Here is a 20,828-nt window from a genome sequence, read left to right on the forward strand (position 1 = left end):
CATGTGCCAAGCGAAGCTTGGCCTACCTGCTGGAGCCTGATTCCTCAAACATGTGCCAAGCGAAGCTTGGCCGACCTGGCTGGAGCCTGATTCCTCAAACATATGCCAAGCGAAGCTTGGCCGACCCGCTGGAGCCTGATCCCTCAAACATGTGCCAAGCGAAGCTTGGCCTACCCGCTGGAGCCTGATTCCTCAAACATATGCCAAGCGAAGCTTGGCCTACCCGCTGGAGCCTGATCCTCAAACATGTGCTGCAAGCGAAGCTTGGCCTACCCGCTGGAGCCTGATCCCTCAAACATTTGCCAAGCGAAGCTTGGCCTACCCGCTGGAGCCTGATCCCTCAAACATGTGCCAAGCGAAGCTTGGCCCGCTGGAGCCTGATTCCTCAAACATATGCCAAGCGAAGCTTGGCCTACCCGCTGGAGCCTGATCCCTCAAACATGTGCCAAGCGAAGCTTGGCCTCACCTGCTGGAGCCCGATTCCTCAAACATATGCCAAGCGAAGCTTGGCCTACCCGCTGGAGCCTGATTCTCAAACATGTGCCAAGCGAAGCTTGGCCTACCCGCTGGAGCCTGATTCCTCAAACATGTGCCAAGCGAAGCTTGGCCTACCCGCTGGAGCCTGATTCCTCAAACATTTGCCAAGCGAAGCTTGGCCTACCCGCTGGAGCCTGATCAAACATGTCGAAGCTTGGCCACCTGCTGGAGCCTGATTCCTCAAACATTTGCCAAGCGAAGCTTGGCCTACCTGCTGGAGCCTGATTCCTCAAACATAGTGCCAAGCGAAGCTTGGCCTACCCGCTGGAGCCTGAATCCTCAAACATTTGCCAAGCGAAGCTTGGCCTACCCGCTGGAGCCTGATCCCTCAAACATGTGCCAAGCGAAGCTTGGCCTACCCGCTGGAGCCTGAATCCTCAAACATGTGCCAAGCGAAGCTTGGCCTACCCGCTGGAGCCTGAATCCTCAAACATGTGCCAAGCGAAGCTTGGCCTACCCGCTGGAGCCTGATCCCTCAAACATATGCCAAGCGAAGCTTGGCCTACCCGCTGGAGCCTGATTCCTCAAACATTTGCCAAGCGAAGCTTGGCCTACCCGCTGGAGCCTGATTCCTCAAACATATGCCAAGCGAAGCTTGGCCTACCCGCTGGAGCCTGAGTCCTCAAACATTTGCCAAGCGAAGCTTGGCCTACCCGCTGGAGCCTGATTCCTCAAACATGTGCCAAGCGAAGCTTGGCCTACCCGCTGGAGCCTGATTCCTCAAACATGTGCCAAGCGAAGCTTGGCCTACCCGCTGGAGCCTGATTCCTCAAACATATGCCAAGCGAAGCTTGGCCTACCCGCTGGAGCCTGATTCCTCAAACATTTGCCAAGCGAAGCTTGGCCTACCCCTGATTCAAACATATGCCATGGAGCCTGAATCCTCAAACATGTGCCAAGCGAAGCTTGGCCTACCCGCTGGAGCCTGAATCCTCAAACATGTGCCAAGCGAAGCTTGGCCTACCCGCTGGAGCCTGAATCCTCAAACATGTGCCAAGCGAAGCTTGGCCGACCCGCTGGAGCCTGATTCCTCAAACATAGTGCCAAGCGAAGCTTGGCCTACCCGCTGGAGCCTGATTCCTCAAACATGTGCCAAGCGAAGCTTGGCCTACCCGCTGGAGCCTACCTCAAACTGGAGCCTGATGGAGCCTGATCCTCAAACATGTGCCAAGCGAAGCTTGGCCTACCCGCTGGAGCCTGATTCCTCAAACATATGCCAAGCGAAGCTTGGCCTACCTGATCCCTCAAACTGGAGCCTGATGGAGCCTGATTCCTCAAACATTTGCCAAGCGAAGCTTGGCCTACCCGCTGGAGCCTGAATCCTCAAACATGTGCCAAGCGAAGCTTGGCCTACCCGCTGGAGCCTGAATCCTCAAACATTTGCCAAGTGAAGCTTGGCCTACCCGCTGGAGCCTGAATCCTCAAACATTTGCCAAGCGAAGCTTGGCCTACCCGCTGGAGCCTGATTCCTCAAACATGTGCCAAGCGAAGCTTGGCCTACCTGCTGGAGCCTGATTTCTCAAACATTTGCCAAGCGAAGCTTGGCCTACCCGCCGGAGCCTGATTCCTCAAACATGTGCCAAGCGAAGCTTGGCCTACCCGCTGGAGCCTGATTCCTCAAACATGTGCCAAGCGAAGCTTGGCCTACCCGCTGGAGCCTGATTCCTCAAACATGTGCCAAGCGAAGCTTGGCCTACCTGCTGGAGCCTGATCCTCAAACATGTGCCAAGCGAAGCTTGGCCTACCCGCTGGAGCCTGATCCCTCAAACATGTGCCAAGCGAAGCTTGGCCTACCCGCTGGAGCCTGATTCCTCAAACATATGCCAAGCGAAGCTTGGCCTACCCGCTGGAGCCTGATTCCTCAAACATATGCCAAGCGAAGCTTGGCCTACCCGCTGGAGCCTGATTCCTCAAACATGTGCCAAGCGAAGCTTGGCCTACCTGCTGGAGCCTGATCCCTCAAACATGTGCCAAGCGAAGCTTGGCCTACCCGCTGGAGCCTGATTCCTCAAACATATGCCAAGCGAAGCTTGGCCTACCCGCTGGAGCCTAATTCCTCAAACATTTGCCAAGCGAAGCTTGGCCTACCCGCTGGAGCCTGATTCCTCAAACATGTGCCAAGCGAAGCTTGGCCTACCCGCTGGAGCCTGATTCCTCAAACATGCCAAGCGAAGCTTGGCCTACCTGCTGGAGCCTGATTCCTCAAACATATGCCAAGCGAAGCTTGGCCTACCCGCTGGAGCCTGATCCTCAAACATTTGCCAAGCGAAGCTTGGCCTACCCGCTGGAGCCTGATTCCTCAAACATATGCCAAGCGAAGCTTGGCCTACCCGCTGGAGCCTGATTCCTCAAACATTTGCCAAGCGAAGCTTGGCCTACCCGCTGGAGCCTGATTCCTCAAACATATGCCAAGCGAAGCTTGGCCTACCCGCTGGAGCCTGATCTCTCAAACATGATTCCTCAAACATATGCCAAGCGAAGCTTGGCCTACCCGCTGGAGCCTGATCCCTCAAACATATGCCAAGCGAAGCTTGGCCTGCCCGCTGGAGCCTGATTCCTCAAACATTTGCCAAGCGAAGCTTGGCCTACCCGCTGGAGCCTGATTCCTCAAACATTTGCCAAGCGAAGCTTGGCCAACCAGCTGGAGCCTGAGTCCTCAAACATATGCCAAGCGAAGCTTGGCCTACCTGCTGGAGCCTGATTCCTCAAACATATGCCAAGCGAAGCTTGGCCTACCCGCTGGAGCCTGATTCCTCAAACATTTGCCAAGCGAAGCTTGGCCTACCCGCTGAAGCCTGATTCCTCAAGCATATGCCAAGCGAAGCTTGGCCTACCCGCTGGAGCCTGATTCCTCAAACATATGCCAAGCGAAGCTTGGCCTACCCGCTGGAGCCTGATCCCTCAAACATGTGCCAAGCGAAGCTTGGCCGACCCGCTGGAGCCTGATTCCTCAAACATATGCCAAGCGAAGCTTGGCCTACCCGCTGGAGCCTGATCCCTCAAACATGTGCCAAGCGAAGCTTGGCCTACCCGCTGGAGCCTGATTCCTCAAACATTTGCCAAGCGAAGCTTGGCCTACCCGCTGGAGCCTGATTCCTCAAACATGTGCCAAGCGAAGCTTGGCCAACCCGCTGGAGCCTGTGTCCTCACATTTGCCAAGCGAAGCTTGGCCTACCCGCTGGAGCCTGATTCCTCAAACATATGCCAAGCGAAGCTTGGCCAACCCGCTGGAGCCTGATTCCTCAAACATTTGCCAAGCGAAGCTTGGCCTACCCGCTGGAGCCTGATTCCTCAAGCATATGCCTAGCGAAGCTTGGCCTACCCGCTGGAGCCTGATTCCTCAAACATATGCCAAGCGAAGCTTGGCCTACCCGCTGGAGCCTGATCCCTCAAACATGTGCCAAGCGAAGCTTGGCCGACCCGCTGGAGCCTGATTCCTCAAACATATGCCAAGCGAAGCTTGGCCTACCCGCTGGAGCCTGAGTCCTCAAACATGTGCCAAGCGAAGCTTGGCCTGCCCGCTGGAGCCTGATTCCTCAAACATTTGCCAAGCGAAGCTTGGCCTACCCGCTGGAGCCTGATTCCTCAAACATTTGCCAAGCGAAGCTTGGCCAACCAGCTGGAGCCTGAGTCCTCAAGCATATGCCAAGCGAAGCTTGGCCTACCCGCTGGAGCCTGATTCCTCAAACATATGCCAAGCGAAGCTTGGCCTACCCGCTGGAGCCTGATTCCTCAAGCATATGCCAAGCGAAGCTTGGCCGACCCGCTGGAGCCTACTCGCGAGACTTTTTATGAGACGGTGTGAATATATCCGCATTGGGTTTCTACCCGATACACTAGTTTTACAGAGATTTTTTTGCCATCCATCCTTAAACAACAAAACACATTCTTTAACCCTTTTTCATTAAATTTATTTATTGCGATCCTTTATTCAAATTATTTTCTATACAAATTTTTTCTCTAACTCACTTAAGCGAGTAATAATAAAAGGATTGAGGCAAGAAGTATAAGAAAAAAAGAGGAAACAAAGATATGAAATACAATAAAGATAAATCAAATGAATTGTAAAAGAGATTTTATTCTTAAAAGATAAGATTAGGATAAATGAAGACTTTCATTATAATACATTATGTCTTTCTAATGCTTATCATGTATATTTTATTGCACATTCTTTTCGTATGTGTATATATTTAATTAATTTTATAGCATAAAGGATGTACAAAAAATTTGAATTAAAATAAATAAAAAGCAATAAAATTAGCAATTTTAATGTCAAATGTTAAGTTCCAACAATCAAGTTAAGCTTTTTATTGTTTGAAAAATAATTCAAATTTAAAAATTTTGTATAATTCAAGTTTTAAATTTTGATAAAAGACATTAGGCATTAGAAAAGTATAATTTACTATATTATGCCAAAAACTGTTACAATATAAATATTAAATATTTAATTCAGATTTGAATCATTAAATTTCTGAGTTTATTGTGGCATCTGCAGGAAAACTAAAATATTAATAATTTTAAAATATGTATAAAGTCTGCTCCTGAATATAATTGAAGCATTAATGCATGTGATAAACCAAAAAAGCTTCAACGAAATATTTAATATAATCCCGATATTAAGTCAGTAACCTTAGGCCCGTTGTGAGATTGCATCCTCAAATGCTGTTGATGCTGATGGTCAAAAAAGAGTGCAGGATTAACGTTTGTATTTTTAAATTTAAAATTATTAAATGTTACATTTTGTGGCGATGAAAATTTATCAATAGAAGGCAGGAATATTTGTCTTGGTTTTACTTGTTGGTGATAGGCTATTTGCTGATCATGATTTATTGTTGTTGTTGATGTCATAACCACATCAACCATTGAATTGACACCGTAGTTTTTTGATGAACGTTGTTTCCCTAAAGCAGCCATAATATCAGGTTTTGATGAGAATTTTGTGGCTGGTGTCATTGGGTTCATGTCGGACATAAAAAATACTCCATTGAACTGTTGAGGTGGAAAAATGTCACGTTCTAACGAGTGTGCACGGTTATTTACGTGATGATATGATTGTTGTTCTTTTTCTCGTGCATCCATTATAACATTCAAGAGATGTCGATTATTGTCGTCTGTTCCTTTTTGTCTATTATTGCCATTGTAAGGTATTGTACTGACAATATCTGGATGATTTTTCTGATTGCTGTCAAGTTCATACTCATTTTCATAGATAAGTGAATGTGATTCTTCATTTTTACGCTCATCCTCATGATTATTGAGTGGTTGCTGTACATTTTGTATATAGTAATCGTAATCTGATCCTTCTACATCATGTTGCGGTCCAAGTATATGAATCAAAGACTTATTAGCTTTCTTTGATGGTGGCTGTGGTAATAAATTACTGGGTATTATCATACTGTCATATTCATTTGTTACTCCTGATGTCGCTAGTACATCCTCAGATCGTGACTTCATCAATGGCTTATGTATTCCATTTTCTATAATTTCACGTTCCGCATCATTCACAATGTTTGTCAGTTCCTCAATTACATCGTCAATTGTTGTATTTGATTCATCGTAGTCATCATTCTTTATAACCATTTTGTTATTTGCTTTATATTCCATAGGCACGGGGCTTGATGATTGTCCTGTTTCACTTGAACTGATACCTTCATCTTCATTTTCTGTGGTTGAAGGATGTGATTTTTGTCCATTTGCGAGTGTCTGTCGTGGAAGTGCTACAGGCTTTTCAAGTGTGGACGTTGTCGAATTACTCTTCTTCAATTGCATCAATTCTCGCTGTAAATCCGCACATTTTTCTTGTAATCGCCTTTCAATAGATGTAAAAACATTTTTCTCTTCTTGTAACATCTCCACTTTTCTCTCGAGAATGACCATTTTACTGCGGCATTGTTCAGCATTACGGACTTGTTTTTGAAGAACTTCAACATCAATTTTTATTGATTCCCAATGTTTAATCTCATCTTGAAGCTTTTGCAGCCATGGTGATGTCGACGAAATAAGTTTTGACATTTGAGGTGGATCAAGTCCAGCCTGATATAATTCTGCCTGCAGGTAAAGTCTTGTCTGAATTGAATCTGAACTTTCTAAAAATGTATTAATGAACTTGATTCCAACATATTGCAATTCTCCACTTCCACCACCACTGTTTAATATTCCAATCAAAAGGCGAAACCTTACTGGTTCTGCACATCGAAGTCTTAACGTTGTTAATGATTCAGATACTGCCTGATGTCCATAATACGATGCCTTAGGAACATGATCACCAAGAATATTTGGATCACATGCAGTTGTAAGTAATTGAAGGGCTAATATTCTTGCACGTATTCCTGTATTTGTAGCTGAACAAGCAAGGGGTAGTAATCCAACTGGTGTATTGCCTAGTCGTATTGAAGCATCAGTCGTGCGGGAACAACATATGCTTAAACATTGCCTGAAATAGGAAAAGAGAAAAATAAAATTAGATAGAGTTTTTCTACACTTTCCGTCCTTTTTAATTAACATCATCATCATCATCATCACATTCATCACTACCTATCATTTGCTAGCTTTGACAAGGGAAAAGTGTTGATAGTTATTTGTAAATTGAATAAAAACTTCAATTGCATTGATGTTGACTGAGATGAAGGATAGATAAACCCAAGGGGTGATTTTTAAATTGATGCCAAAGGCATGCACATGTCATGCACTGTTTGAGTTTTTTAAGATATTTCTAAAGAATGTAAACCTTTGCCTTTGTATAGATTCTTCGGTATATATTAAGCTTGATTTTTAGGAAAAGAGATTCAAACAATTTCTAAGTATATACCTTTAGACATTGATAAAAATCTGAACAGACATCATTTAACTCAAAAATCACAGAATCAATCAAAGGAATTTAACACAGCAGCTTTCAATTTATGTGAAATTCTCCCACTGTGTCACGTGATAGCAAACGACATGACATCAAAATATAAATATGATGAAGGGATATTGTGAAATGTAAAGTTTATTTTTCTATTATACTTACAAGCATGTAAGTTCATCCAACAGTGCTCTGCGCTGATATGATTGATTATTCCGCATATCCATATTTTGTGAGTTTAGAGTACTACTTCCGGTAATTGTATTTTGGCTGAGTTGAATACCACGTAAGACTTCAAGCAATAAACTTACACCATCCATTGGATTTGCAACGAATTCTTGTACGAAGCTGATAAATATTTGCATGGAGTATCGTCGTATTCAGCAATAATTCACGTATGACATGGAAATAGAGAAAAATATATAGAATTAGAATTTTATTTCAAATATAAATTTGCTGTTTGGAATCGTTCATAATTGATGTCCAATATGGACGTAATGGACGTAAATTTTAAACGACTCAGTTATATTTTAAATTTAACAAGAATGTCAGAAATAATCTATTGCTCAACAAATCTTAAAAACTTTTTTAAGCTCATGCAATAACTGAAATGGAATAAAATTCATAAATCGAAACGACTGTTACATATGTATGACATTGGAAATGCAGGAGGAAAAAAACTATGACAACTTATTATGAATGAGGAAACTGCACTCAAAATTTAATCGGAAGCAACTAGAAAAATCCTCGTAACAAGCAATCATAATTTAATAACTTTAAAAGATGAACGAGTCGGGTATAATTTTTTTTATTAAATATAGAGCGAGAATTATTGAAAGATGATGGAATGACTTTACATTACAGAGAATAAAGTAACGATGTAGCGGTATATGAAGCTAACAGTTATTAAATTATTGATTCAAATTTTTTCAATTTTCCATAAAGAATATTAAATTATAGACACGATGGGTGCACTAATGGAAAGCCAGCATTAAAAATTATATTTTTTTTTATCTTATCTACCAGCTGTTGCAAATTGTGAGTATAATTGTTGAAGATAGGATACATCAAATGAATCTTTCGGCTTTATTCAAACAAAATTTATCGGTAAAAAAGTATTAATTTTGATAAGTGAAAGTAAATCCAAAATTTAAGAAGAATTTGAAGATATAAATTTCTGATTTCGAAAGATTAAAAGAAATAAAGTTTTTCAATTAATTTAAGAGTCTGTATCATATCCCGAAATCAAATAATTGAACGAGTTTTCAAAATATTTGAACAGAAGCTGTTAATAAAAGATGTTGCAATGCACGAAACTGTTGCACGTAAACGCAAATGTGTATTTAAAAGTTTAGTTCAATATGTCGCAAAACACATATTCAACAAGTTGAGTCAATCGTTTATTTATTGGTTCTCTTCATTTAACTTTCACACACTGGTGTGATAAAATTGCATGTAATAAAAATGTTTGTTGAAATGCAATTGAAATTTATGTTGTATCGCATTCTGTACACATGTGAATGAAAAATTGTTGTCTATTCGATTTTATCAAAGAATATAATTGCAATTTAAAAGAGACTTTATGGAATTTGTGGATGGAATAAGCTTTAAGATTAGAATAAAAGTAGAATTGAAACTATTTTTTCGTTAAAGTAAAATTTTCGTATTTAAAAGCATACACATTTATTGATTTAATCAGGAAACGTTTGGAAATTACGATACGCCAGAAATAGGCTCTCACCTTCACCGTAAACCCTATAATCATGAAATAAATCGTAAAGTTTTAAGTCCGCTGCCTCCCTAAGTCCGCTAGCGTTACATAATTTTCCAAACGATCACTCACAATTCTTAATTTGGCATTTTGTGTAAATCAAATATCTCCCAAATTAATGTAAAATGATTGAATGACCGACGATCCATAAACATTCAAACTTTCATTCACCGATAATGACATTTTTGATGTCCATTGTTCTTAATTTATAATTAAAAAATCTATTTGGTAAATCATAAAACAATAGCAATCCATTAAGTGAGATAATAATTGATTATTATGTCGATTATTATGTGATAACCATAAAAGAGAAAATGTGAATATAATTCATTATGTGTTCAATAATTTGATATGGGAAATTGTTATTTTATGTGTTTTTGAGGTTTAATTTACTATGTTTATGCGAAATGATGATACCTATAACTTTCAAATTTAAAGTAAAAATCAACATTTCCTTAATCTCGATGCCGACTCGAGCTTTGTATGGAAATATTGACTTGAACTTCGACTTCACTTTAAAATTATTTAAAATTTTGTTAAAATAAAACTGTCGAAAGTCAAACAAACTAGTTATCAAATGAATGCATTTTATGGTTCCATTAAAAGAGGAACGTCCTCATAATTTCGTGTTTTTGGAAATGACAAATAAACAAATTTTAAGTGATTTGAAGTCTTCAGCCTCATTTCCCTCGTTATATTGCACAACTTCAATCATCGTTTTCTTTTCTACCATATTTTTATAACGATATTTGCCACTACTTTAAGTAAATAAAAAGTTCGTTTTATTCCAGTTCGTAATAAAATTGTTTGTTATTGTTAAAGTAATTTTTGACGAATTTTAACGTTGTTATGAAACCCACATGTTGAGCATTTTAATGCAAAAAGAAGAGAAAGCTTGTTTCAATTACACACTATGGGGCAAAAATGAAAAAAAGGGACATTCACTTTGATTTTTGGACTTTTGGAATCGAGACTTGAGGGTATTTTTTCTTATAGTGCATATAGCAATAGACTTGCATGCAAAATTTCAGCTCATTTGGTGCTGTTTGGTCGGTTCTGGAGGTGTTTGAAGTTGAAAAATGGTAAAAAACGGATTTTTTCATGTCTTGTTTGACTTGAAAAGTTTCTTATTTAATTAAAAGATATTGAAAAACGGTTTTCGGTTCATAATTCTACTATATAAGAGCTTTAATTTGACATAGGACAAGGTTTATATATATTGGGTTTTAGTGGCAGGACTTGAGAAAATGTATGAAAATACCATGAAAAAAGCTTCAAGCGTCCGGAAAATATGCTAGTTCTCAAAAGTTTTCATATAGACCTATTTTTTCGTAAAGTACTTACTTTCTACTTTCCAAAACTGAAAAAATATCCAAAATCGGTTGGTACGAACAAAAGTTATTGCATTTTTAGTTTTGGACGAATTTTTTCTCAAAACTAATATTTCTGAGATGAATGTGGAAGATATCATTTGGAAAAAGTTTTTAAATGTTTTTTAATGTATTTAGCCATTTTAGGAAGACTTGTGAAGAAATTTTTTGAAAAAGTTCAAAATTCTCCGAGTTAGAGGGACATATGCTATTTAACGACTTGACTCTTTTTCTCATCACTCAAACTGCTATAACTTTTACATGACTAAATATTTTTCAGTTCTGTTTTTTGTTTAGTGTAGCTTGTTATAATACCTTTCCAACGATATATAATACTTAATAGTTGGAGTAGTCTTGGTCGTGAAAACGGACCCTGTTTGTGACTGACCCTTTACAAAGAAATTTTCAAAAAATTCATTTCTAAAACTACCACTTAGAAATTAAATAATATAATGTTTTGTGTTTTTTTGGTCAAAATATGATAGTTATGAATCTCAAAACACAAAAAATCTCATTTTGTAAACTTTCGACAACTTTAGGGGCCTTCATAGGTAATACTCAGGTATTCTTTCCTTTCACAGATATGAAACTTTTTTATTGACTTTTTTTGATTGATATTCAATATTTACACTTATTTTGTGCAAAATATATCAATTTTAAAAAGTTTGGGTCGAAAAAAAGTGATTTTTGACTATTTTGTTAAAAACAGGCTTAGGTAGGCCACATTTAAGGCACTCCAGTAGCCACTATGATTAAGTTCTATACATGTATTATACATAATAATAAAGGTAATAGTAGTAGCTAGCAATAACAGAAAACAGAATGCAAAAATATTGGTTCTAAAAAAGTTATAGTCATTTGAGTGGCCAAAAAAAGTGTCGAGGAGAGCAACCAGCATAGGCAAAAACTCAAAAATTCAAAATTTTAATGAAATTCGAGAAATTTTTTGAATAAAAACTATTTTTATGTTGTAATAATTCAAATTATTGCGTTTTTTGTCAAAATAAACGTAAAATTTTAAATTTTTGTGATTTTGCCTATGCTGGTTGCTCTCCTCGACACTTTTTTGGCCACTCAAATGGCTATAACTTTTTTTGGAACCAATATTTTTGCATTCTGTTTTCTGTTATTACTAGTTACTACTATTACCTTTATAAATATGCATAATACATGTATAGAACTTAATCATAGTGTCTACTGGAGTGCCATAAATGTGGCCTACCTAAGCCTGGTTTGAACAAAATAGTCAAAAATCACTTTTTTTCGACCCAAATTTTTTAAAATTGATACATTTTGCACAAAATAAATGTAAATATTGAATATCAATCAAAAAAAGTAAATAAAAAAGTTTCATATCTCAGAATTGTTGGACTACCTAAGTGTTACCTATGAAGGCCCCTAAAGTTGCAGAAAGTTTACAAAATGAGATTTTTTGAGTTTTGAGATTCAAAACTATCATATTTTGACCTAGAAAACACAAAAACATTATATTATTTAATTTCTAAGTGGTAGTTTTAGAAATGAATTTTTTGAAAATTTCTTTGTAAAGGGTCAGTCACAAACAGGGTCCGTTTTAAACTAAACTTTTAAGTATTATATATCGTTGGAAGGTATTATAACAAGCTACACTAAACAAAAAAACAGAAATTAATTTAGTCATGTAAAATTATAGCAGTTTGAGCAGTCAAGTCTTCATATGTCCCTCTAACTCGGAGAATTTTGAACTTTTTCAAAAAAATTTCTTCACAAGTCTTCCTAAAATGGCTAAATACATTAAAAAACATTTAAAAACTTTTTCCAAATGATATCTTCATTCATCTCAGAAATATTAGTTTTGAGAAAAAATTCGTCCAAAACTAAAAATGCAATAATTTGCCAACCTATTTTTTCAGTTTTGGAAAGTAGAAAGTAAGTACTTTACGAAAAAATAGGTCTATAAGAAACTTTCTAGTTCCGGACGCTTGAAGCTTTTTTTCATGGTATTTTCATACATTTTCTCAAGTCCTGCCACTATATATAAACCTTGTCCTATGTCAAATTAAAGCTCTTATATAGTAAATTATGAACCGAAAATTTTCAATATCTTTTAATTAAATAAGAAACTTTTCAAGTCAAACAAGACATGAAAAAATCCGTTTTTTACCATTTTTCAACTTATCCAGAACCGACCAAACAGCACCAAATGAGCATTTGCATGCAAGTCTATTGCATGCACTAAAGAAAAGATACCCTCAAGTCTCGATTCCAAAAAGTCCAAAATCAAAGTGAATGTCCCTTTTTTTCATTTTCAATTACAGTAGTTACAAGATTTGACAAATTTTATCAATTTAATGGATTTTACATAATCGGTAATGAAAAGGTAAAGACAACATAATTGCAACATCTTTAATGACAGACTAACCATTGTTTCGAGACTTTAAGATTGAATCGTCTAGAAGATACGAATTTTTCAAATTTTATGCTTTAAAGGCTGAATGAGCGCAAATTTAAAGAGAATATCCAATAAAATTGTTCGTCAGTTGCACTCGTATTTCGAAAATATCGAAATAATTTATAAGCAATACAGTTAATGATTGGAGATTATTATCAATTATCCAAGTTGCATTGATACTTTAATCGGTATCAATTAAACATAGCTTTCCATGATTGTGGCTATTCGCAGCTTTGATAATAAATCCAGACGATTACCAAATCGATTACATTAATTATCAATAAATTTGTGGTTTGCCTGTATTAAATGGATGAGCTTGTTGATTATCTAGGATTTGACTTTTTCAAGCATGAAGTAAATGATTTGTAAACACACATAGCCCCCAACATTTACTAAATAATTAATAATTCTATGAAAAAAGTAGGTGTAGATTTAATACTGAATTAAAATTTAATTTATGGCTGCTGCAAGTTTGTAATGAAATAATTTAATTACTTTTATTACATGTCAATAAATAAATATTTAATAAATAAAATAAATATATCCATTTCATGTAATTGAGGTCAATAGGAAGCTACATTGAAATATTCATAAAGGCTTGTTGTCATTCCGAAAATGTCTGCTCCAAAAAATTCAAACAATTTTTAAATTACAGACTAATATATCCTGTCAAATAAAGCTGTTTTATATCAAACGGAATTACAATGAACGAAGCTGTGAATGCTCATTTCCACCTTATTATTATTTACAGAATAAAGAGAAAATAAGACAACAAAGATAATAATTAAATGAGACAATTAACGAGTGGAGTAAAGCAACAGAACTCTTGAAATTTTATAAGTATTGTTGCTACTTTTAGCTTTTACAACCCTACAAAGCTACTTGCATGTACATGCATACATTCTGTTATGTCGTCCAGGGGTGTAGCTAAGGGGTGATTGGAAAAACTAGTAAATGTATGCGATACATGTCTATAAATCAGAGCTCAAAGTTGATTCGGATTTTGTGAGCAGTCGAATTAACTTTTCCATATGAAGTCTAAGTCGATTTCTAGCTCTGCTTTAAACAGATCAAAATTGAAGGAAAAAATCGGTCTGCATCCCTCTAGTAAAATTTTCAGACTACACCTCTGCTTGTTGACTAAGATAATACAATAACTAGAACAAGAATGTAAGCAAAAGCTAAAAGGTTGCTTTTCATAAATGTAAGTAGACAGGAAAGTCAACAGAACTGTTAGTTTCGTTATTCTTTAATGAGCAAATTAAAGAGCATATACATTTTTAAATAAGAAGTTTTGGGGTTCTCAAGATTTTTTCAAGCATTTATTGAAATAAAGATGATGCTCATTATTAAATTAATGGATGAAAAATTCTCATTATTGGCGATAATTTTTAATAATAAATAAGCAAAAAAAAACCTTTAAACACTCAATGAGATGAGATAATCAATAAATTATTCATCTAAACCCAACTCAAGCATTGCTTTAATTCGATAAAAAAAAATTATGAAAACGCAAATAGAAGAAAAAAAACTTTTCTTGTTATCGAACTTACTTACAGTAAAATTTCAAATTAAACTTGACATGACGATTAAAATTTTCTGTTGAAAAGTTGGAAGCTAAATTGAAAATTTATAGAAGGATCTCATTGACATTCAATTACAGATTAAATTAAATTACACTTGAAATCTATAAGAAAGTTTAAATAGGAAATTAAATTGTGTTGATAATATAAATTAATATAAAACCACAGATTATACTTCTAGTGTATTGAAAAAATCACAAATTAAAAATTTTAAATTCTGAGAATGAGATTTCTAAGTTTTTAAGAGACTCGTGCGACCAACAGTTTAATCAGAAATTTGCAAATATTTTCACTCTCTCACAGTCAAGTTAGTAACAAGCTGATAATCTATATGAATCCCATAGCAAGCATAATCTCTCCAGTTAATCACTTGATACTTTTTAACATTTAAATCATCATAGAAAGTGAAAAAATATCCATTTTCGTTTACTATTTCTTAAAAGCTTGTAATAATTGAATCAATTACGAATGTAAATTGAAATGCATTATTAAGATTTTACAGCATAAAAATTATGATGGAACTTGAACGAATTAAATGTTAAATGGCATGGTTAAATTTTAACGGATGATACTTTACAAGAAGAAATTACTTCATTAACTTCATCTACAAGCTTTTTGATGATTTAAGTGAAAGTAAATTAATCTGACTGAAAAAAACAACTCTTATTATCGAAAAAGTAAATTACTTCATTAGCAATGCTGAATGTTAGAAAGGTCAGAATGAAAACATCAACGATTAGCGAAATAATCACGTCATATAAGTTTCCGGAATAAATTATCATTACGTGAGTGCGTAAAAATTTTGTCAAAAATAATGTGATAGAAAGTAGTTGAAGTCTGACTTGTAAATTACATAATTACTCACGAAACTGTTACTATTAAAAGCAGTGAAAAGCTTCAGTATGTCTCTTAATATTGATTTTTGTTTTTCAATCAAAATGATGCTTTAAGATGCTGCTTTAATGTTATTCAACATTTTGTATACACTTCTTAGAAAGTCACAAAATAAAAGCCGGTGATAAGCTTGTCATTCGATTGTTAAGCACAACAGTAAACAGTTAATCAATACACCAATCAATGATAATTGAATAATGGATTTATATCGCTTCGGTCAGTTTAAAAAATTAATTTGAAAATCCTGTTAAAGGATTTTATTTGATTGCAAAAATATTGTGAAAATATTGAAATTTATCAAGCATCTATAGGTGATTGTATAAATTCAGCATAAATCAAATTTAACTATGCGTAATTGAATTTCAACATTGAATTATCAACCTGCTCTAATTTACTGCAAATTAATACCTTTACATTTGTTTATTACATTTGCGATGGTGAACGAGGACAAAACATTTAATTGGAATTGATTTGGGGTAACTTTTTAATTTAAACAAAAGATTTTAACTTTAAAAAAATTTAAAAATTAGCACCAAACTCTTAATTGATTAATACAAATTAATATTTGAATTAATGATTTTTAATACGACTCCTAATGGTCTTAAACCCTAACAGGCAAAGAACACGGTTGTTCTACTTAAATATACTAGTTAAATTCTCGCGAGCATTGCTCTCAGCTAACTCTAGCGAGAGTCTATGAAACAGCAATTAGTATCTACTTTCTGACAAAAAATTCCAAATTTTTTCTTAAACCACGATTTTGCTTTTTATTCTTCTAAAACATCATATTAAATAGTTCAGCAATTTTCATTTTTAAACAACTTCCTACATAACTCAACAACTAGCATAGCTTCAAGATACAATAAATCACCGAGAAGTGCGTCTTTTTCCAACATCTCCAATTACAATTCATTCATCTTATTTACAATCATTATTTTTGTAAAATCACTATGTTATGTCTGTAGATTTTTTTTTTATTGGCAGCTATTTTGCTGGAAATGAATCAGCAGGGTCAATGGAACAGTATGGACAAGTTAGACAATAAAGCAATAATGAATAATGATTTCATACAACTTACCTCTGAAATGATTGCTTCAAATCTGCCCTCAATTTCGTCAAAAGTTCCGTGATCGATACGAATTGCTTTAACGTCATTTCGGTATCAGCTGGCGCAACTGGGCTTCTGATTTTTTGTTTGTTTATGTATTTTTGTGTAGTTTACGATGAAGCATAATTTTTTATTTATTTTGTTGAAATGAAATAAAAGAGAAATGAGAAGGAGAATACGAAGAAATAAGTTCAACAAATCAGAAAACAAATTTTCATTCCCAGTTTTTTTGGAATAGAAAAATGGTTTGAAAAAACGTTAATTCCTTGTGATAATTTTGTTTGATTTAAAGTTTGTAACTTTACGTTGAGTTACATTTTTAAAGTGCCAAAACATTTGAATGTCGCTGGGTCCCTGATGGTACACGTCGAGAAAATGGCTAAAAAGCTGATCTCAAGCCATTTTGACTCTAGATTCTACCAGATTCGATGAAATCCAGCCTCAGACTAGAGTCAAATTGGCTTATAGCGGGATCTTCAGTCATTTCTACGCCATGCACTTTCCAGAAGGTCAAGATTAGACAGTCAAGATTACTTTTTCACAAATCGCACAAAAATATCACAAAGAAATTTCTCAAAAACAGAAGGAAATGAAAAAAGCGATAAAAAATCGATATTTACGGAAATTATACTTACTTATAATCTGAAGTTTTGGACAACGGTAATGTACGAGATTTGTTATTGTGGCCATTTGTCGTATTTGATTTCAAATTTTTTGCATCATCAATTGTGTCGTAGATTGATTTATTGGCATTGCTGTTACTGCTATTATTGTTACTCCCAAATTTACTAAACTTCCTCAATGCTAATATATAATCTTCTGGGTAAAAGACGGGCGGTCGTTGATTCTCCTTCTGTTGTTGATTTGGCTGACACCATGGATCATTGCTTACACTTGTGGTCGTGATTGTTGCTGTTGTCATAGTTGAATGTTGATGTTCGGCCTGTGTAGCACTTGGTGCCATCTCATAAAAACAATAAGATAACTGACTGTTGATGAAACATAGAGCAAAAATAGGACAGAAATTGTAGTAAAATGAATGAATGAATATAGAATATACATATTTCCAATTAAATGACTATTAGACGTAGAATATGCTACATTGCATGTCACAGAAATTGAATTACTGTCAACATGGACACGATTTATGTTTGCAATTTTTTCCTTATTTTTACATTTAAATGAAAATTATGGAAGTCTAGTACGGGATTTGCAACTTTGTTCATATATGTAAATAATGAATTTTATAATCCTTAGTTTTTATAATAATTCACATAAAGTTTGATAAAACTCTTGAAATTGTTTTTTCTCTCGAAATGTTCTGGCTATTTGAGTATTTACAAAGTTTTTTTATTGACTTGTTGACATTTTAGTTGTTTTTACTGCAAAACTTTATGATCTTTTAATAGTTGTAGGTATTAAATAAATGAATAAAAGATTGTTTTGGAGGGTAGAGGGAGGTGTATTAAAAAGTTGATTTTTGACATTACAAAGTAAATCCATTACTTTTCTTCCCGAACGACACACATTTAAAACAAGAAACTGAAGCTTTTTAATTATCACCAAACTGAGGTCTCGTCCATGTGGATGCCATATGGCAGTGATTATTTATTACATTTTCTTGAAATGTATGTTAATAAGGAGTTAAGTCTGCTTTAGAGCTACGTACACTGAAAGAATATGGCAATGAAATTAGATTTCATGTAAAAATGAGAAATATTCTGTTATTATAAACATATAAATATACGATGAAAGTTGTAAATTAAAAATATCCAGCAATATTTTGGTTGTTATAAAACAAATCCTTTAAATTCAAAATTCCTAGTGTTAGAGCTCAAAAATATACAAATGTTCATCACTTCTAATCTGGTATTTTAATGCAAACATTCGCAAAAATGTTGTCATAATATACAAAAGTCTTATCATTCAGTGCTGTTTAGAAAGAGAACATTTTTGAGGAATTAAAAGTCCCTCGTGCAGAAATACGAGCAGTACGAGAAAAAAGCAAAGTTCGTTAAAAACATTTTTTTTTTCAACAATTTGACACTTGTCAGCAAATAAGGGAAAAAAAATCTGTTTTACCTCTTTCTAACGAGAATAAGGAATGTGTCAATTTATTTTGATTAGTTCAAATTCAACAGTAAAAAGGTGTTCTATTTTTAATGAATTTTCGCTGTAAATTTGAGTTTGATGAAGGATATGATTTTCATTAAAATGGAAATGGTTGTACTCCGAGTGACACGAATGAAGAATACTTCGCCAAAGTTCTTTTATTAACACCAAAATTAAGCTTTCTAAGTTTGGCAGCCAATTGGATTTTACAATCGGAGAAGTTTTCTTCACATGTATCGCTCGGGTCCTTAATGACAAATCTTGAAACAATCTAAATTTTTAACGAATTCTTAAGATTTTTATGTATTTGACATAAATTGACTTTGTAGTCAGTTTCATTAACATGAATTATGAAATCATAATGATGTGACTTCGCATGACTTTTAATGTATGATAAAATCGTTGACGCTTGTTAACACCTTCATAAAAGAAATTAAACCCAAAACCAATACAGCAAAGCTCATAATAATTAAAATGTAATAAATTCTCATTAATTAATTACTTTTAATTAGCATTTAAATTTTCATATGGAAAAAATTTTCTTGACAACATAAAAAAATCATAAAACATTTTCATCAATTTTAGCCCCAACCATCATTAAAGGAACTCTCATTATTTGCTAAAAAATTAATATTTTATTACAGCGAGAAAATGATTTTTCTCTCCATCACCCGGGAAAATGTAATAAAGAAAAGAAAAAAAAACCAAGCCTCAACGATAATGATGCTGATAATAAAAAAGCCATGACTCATGAGTTCAACAAATAAGCGAGAATAATGCAAACAAAACACAAAAGCATCGATAATGGCGGTAGGTTTGTAGAAAATTGGAAATTTATAAAAGGTTTTTGTTTTCTCGTGAGAATTGCTGCTATGGATTTTTGACATGGGATGAGTAATAAATGGACATTTATTTGTGATTTTGTCACAAGTCTATTGAAATGAGCTTACACAGGACGACACAAACAAAAATATTAACATAAATTTGATAAAATAATATTTGTGATAATACACAATTGGTGAGCCACTATAGCACATTTTAGAGATGCTTAGTAAAGATAAATAGATCATTCGGAAATCATATAATCATGCAATTATTATATGCGATGCCTTCTACAATCCCCAAACCAAGTCTTAGTCATTTAATTGCATTTTTTATTCTAATCAATTGATTTTAATTGCATTTTAAAAAGCAAAGTTTATTACACGCCTGAATCACTTTTCATTCACAAAACTCACGCAATCATTCGCAAACAAAAAAAGTTCAACATTAAAAACATCCGAGCAATTTAAACGAGAAAACAAAAAACAAAAAAAAAAGAGGAGAAAATATTTAAATTTAATTTATCCACTGTTGAAAATTGCAGTGCATTAGATATAACGTGCATTTTTTTCTTCATTTCCTACGGGTTTTTCATGATAAATATTTTATGTGATTTTTCACTTGCATTATTTTCACTTTCCTACTGAATTGCTGTTGTGATTTGCACTTTCTGCTTGATTACATGTATGAGAAATAACGGATGTGATTGAACAATCGACAATTTAAGGGAGAAAATTGAAATAGCAATTAAACTTCCGATATTGACGTAAAAGATCATTGTATTTGGGAAAAATGTTTCAATAAAATTCAAGGTTTAGACATGTATATTTAAAAATTTATTTCACATAGATCGAATACAGTTGTTTTTCAGATGTTTTACAGATGAAAAATGCACTGATATGTAGCTTTTAAGATTCCACCAAAGCTCTTTTATCAGTACCAAATGGACTCATTGGTGTTACCCCAGAACAATTTTCTGAATTGTAATTTTAGCTAACTTAAACCTCTCGTTCCTTAAAATATATATTAAGTTATAATCTTCACATTCATAAATATTGAAAATGCAGCAACAATTCTCGTTAACATACAGAAATCACCTTACAAAAACATTTAAGCTACAAAAGATATATTTGGAAAACCATCTCCAATGTAGGTGTGAATTATTTACAAACCTACACAATTATATTATAAAAACTTTAGATCTTTCAAGCTGTGTTCTATCGGAAAATCTTCCGTATAATTTTCTTTTCGCATTGGCTCATGAATTTCAAATCAAGTCGAATTGATAATGAAGGAGCAAGAATAAATAGATTATCGATTTAATATCGAATGGGTAAGTACCTAGATGGACAGAAT

At 34.9% G+C, this 20,828-nt stretch overlaps 1 protein-coding gene across 1 annotated transcript; it reads right to left on the reverse strand.

Moving 5' to 3' along the window:
* Window positions 1-5,029: 5,029 nt before the first annotated feature.
* On the reverse strand, window positions 5,030-17,521 carry LOC139085648 (uncharacterized). The gene is made up of 5 exons (XM_070633759.1): window positions 17,174-17,521; window positions 16,509-16,613; window positions 7,547-7,729; window positions 5,275-6,970; window positions 5,030-5,208 (listed from the first exon to the last, which is right to left on the reverse strand). The coding sequence occupies exons 1-5, from the start codon at window positions 17,500-17,502 to the stop codon at window positions 5,137-5,139; spliced, it is 2,385 nt and encodes a 794-aa protein (XP_070489860.1). The 5' UTR covers window positions 17,503-17,521; the 3' UTR covers window positions 5,030-5,136.
* Window positions 17,522-20,828: the final 3,307 nt, after the last annotated feature.

This window comes from Chironomus tepperi, unplaced genomic scaffold, assembly GCF_022539635.2.
Source record: "Chironomus tepperi strain 1889 unplaced genomic scaffold, CSIRO-AGI_Ctep_v1 contig_78, whole genome shotgun sequence".
NCBI lineage: Eukaryota > Metazoa > Arthropoda > Insecta > Diptera > Chironomidae > Chironomus > Chironomus tepperi.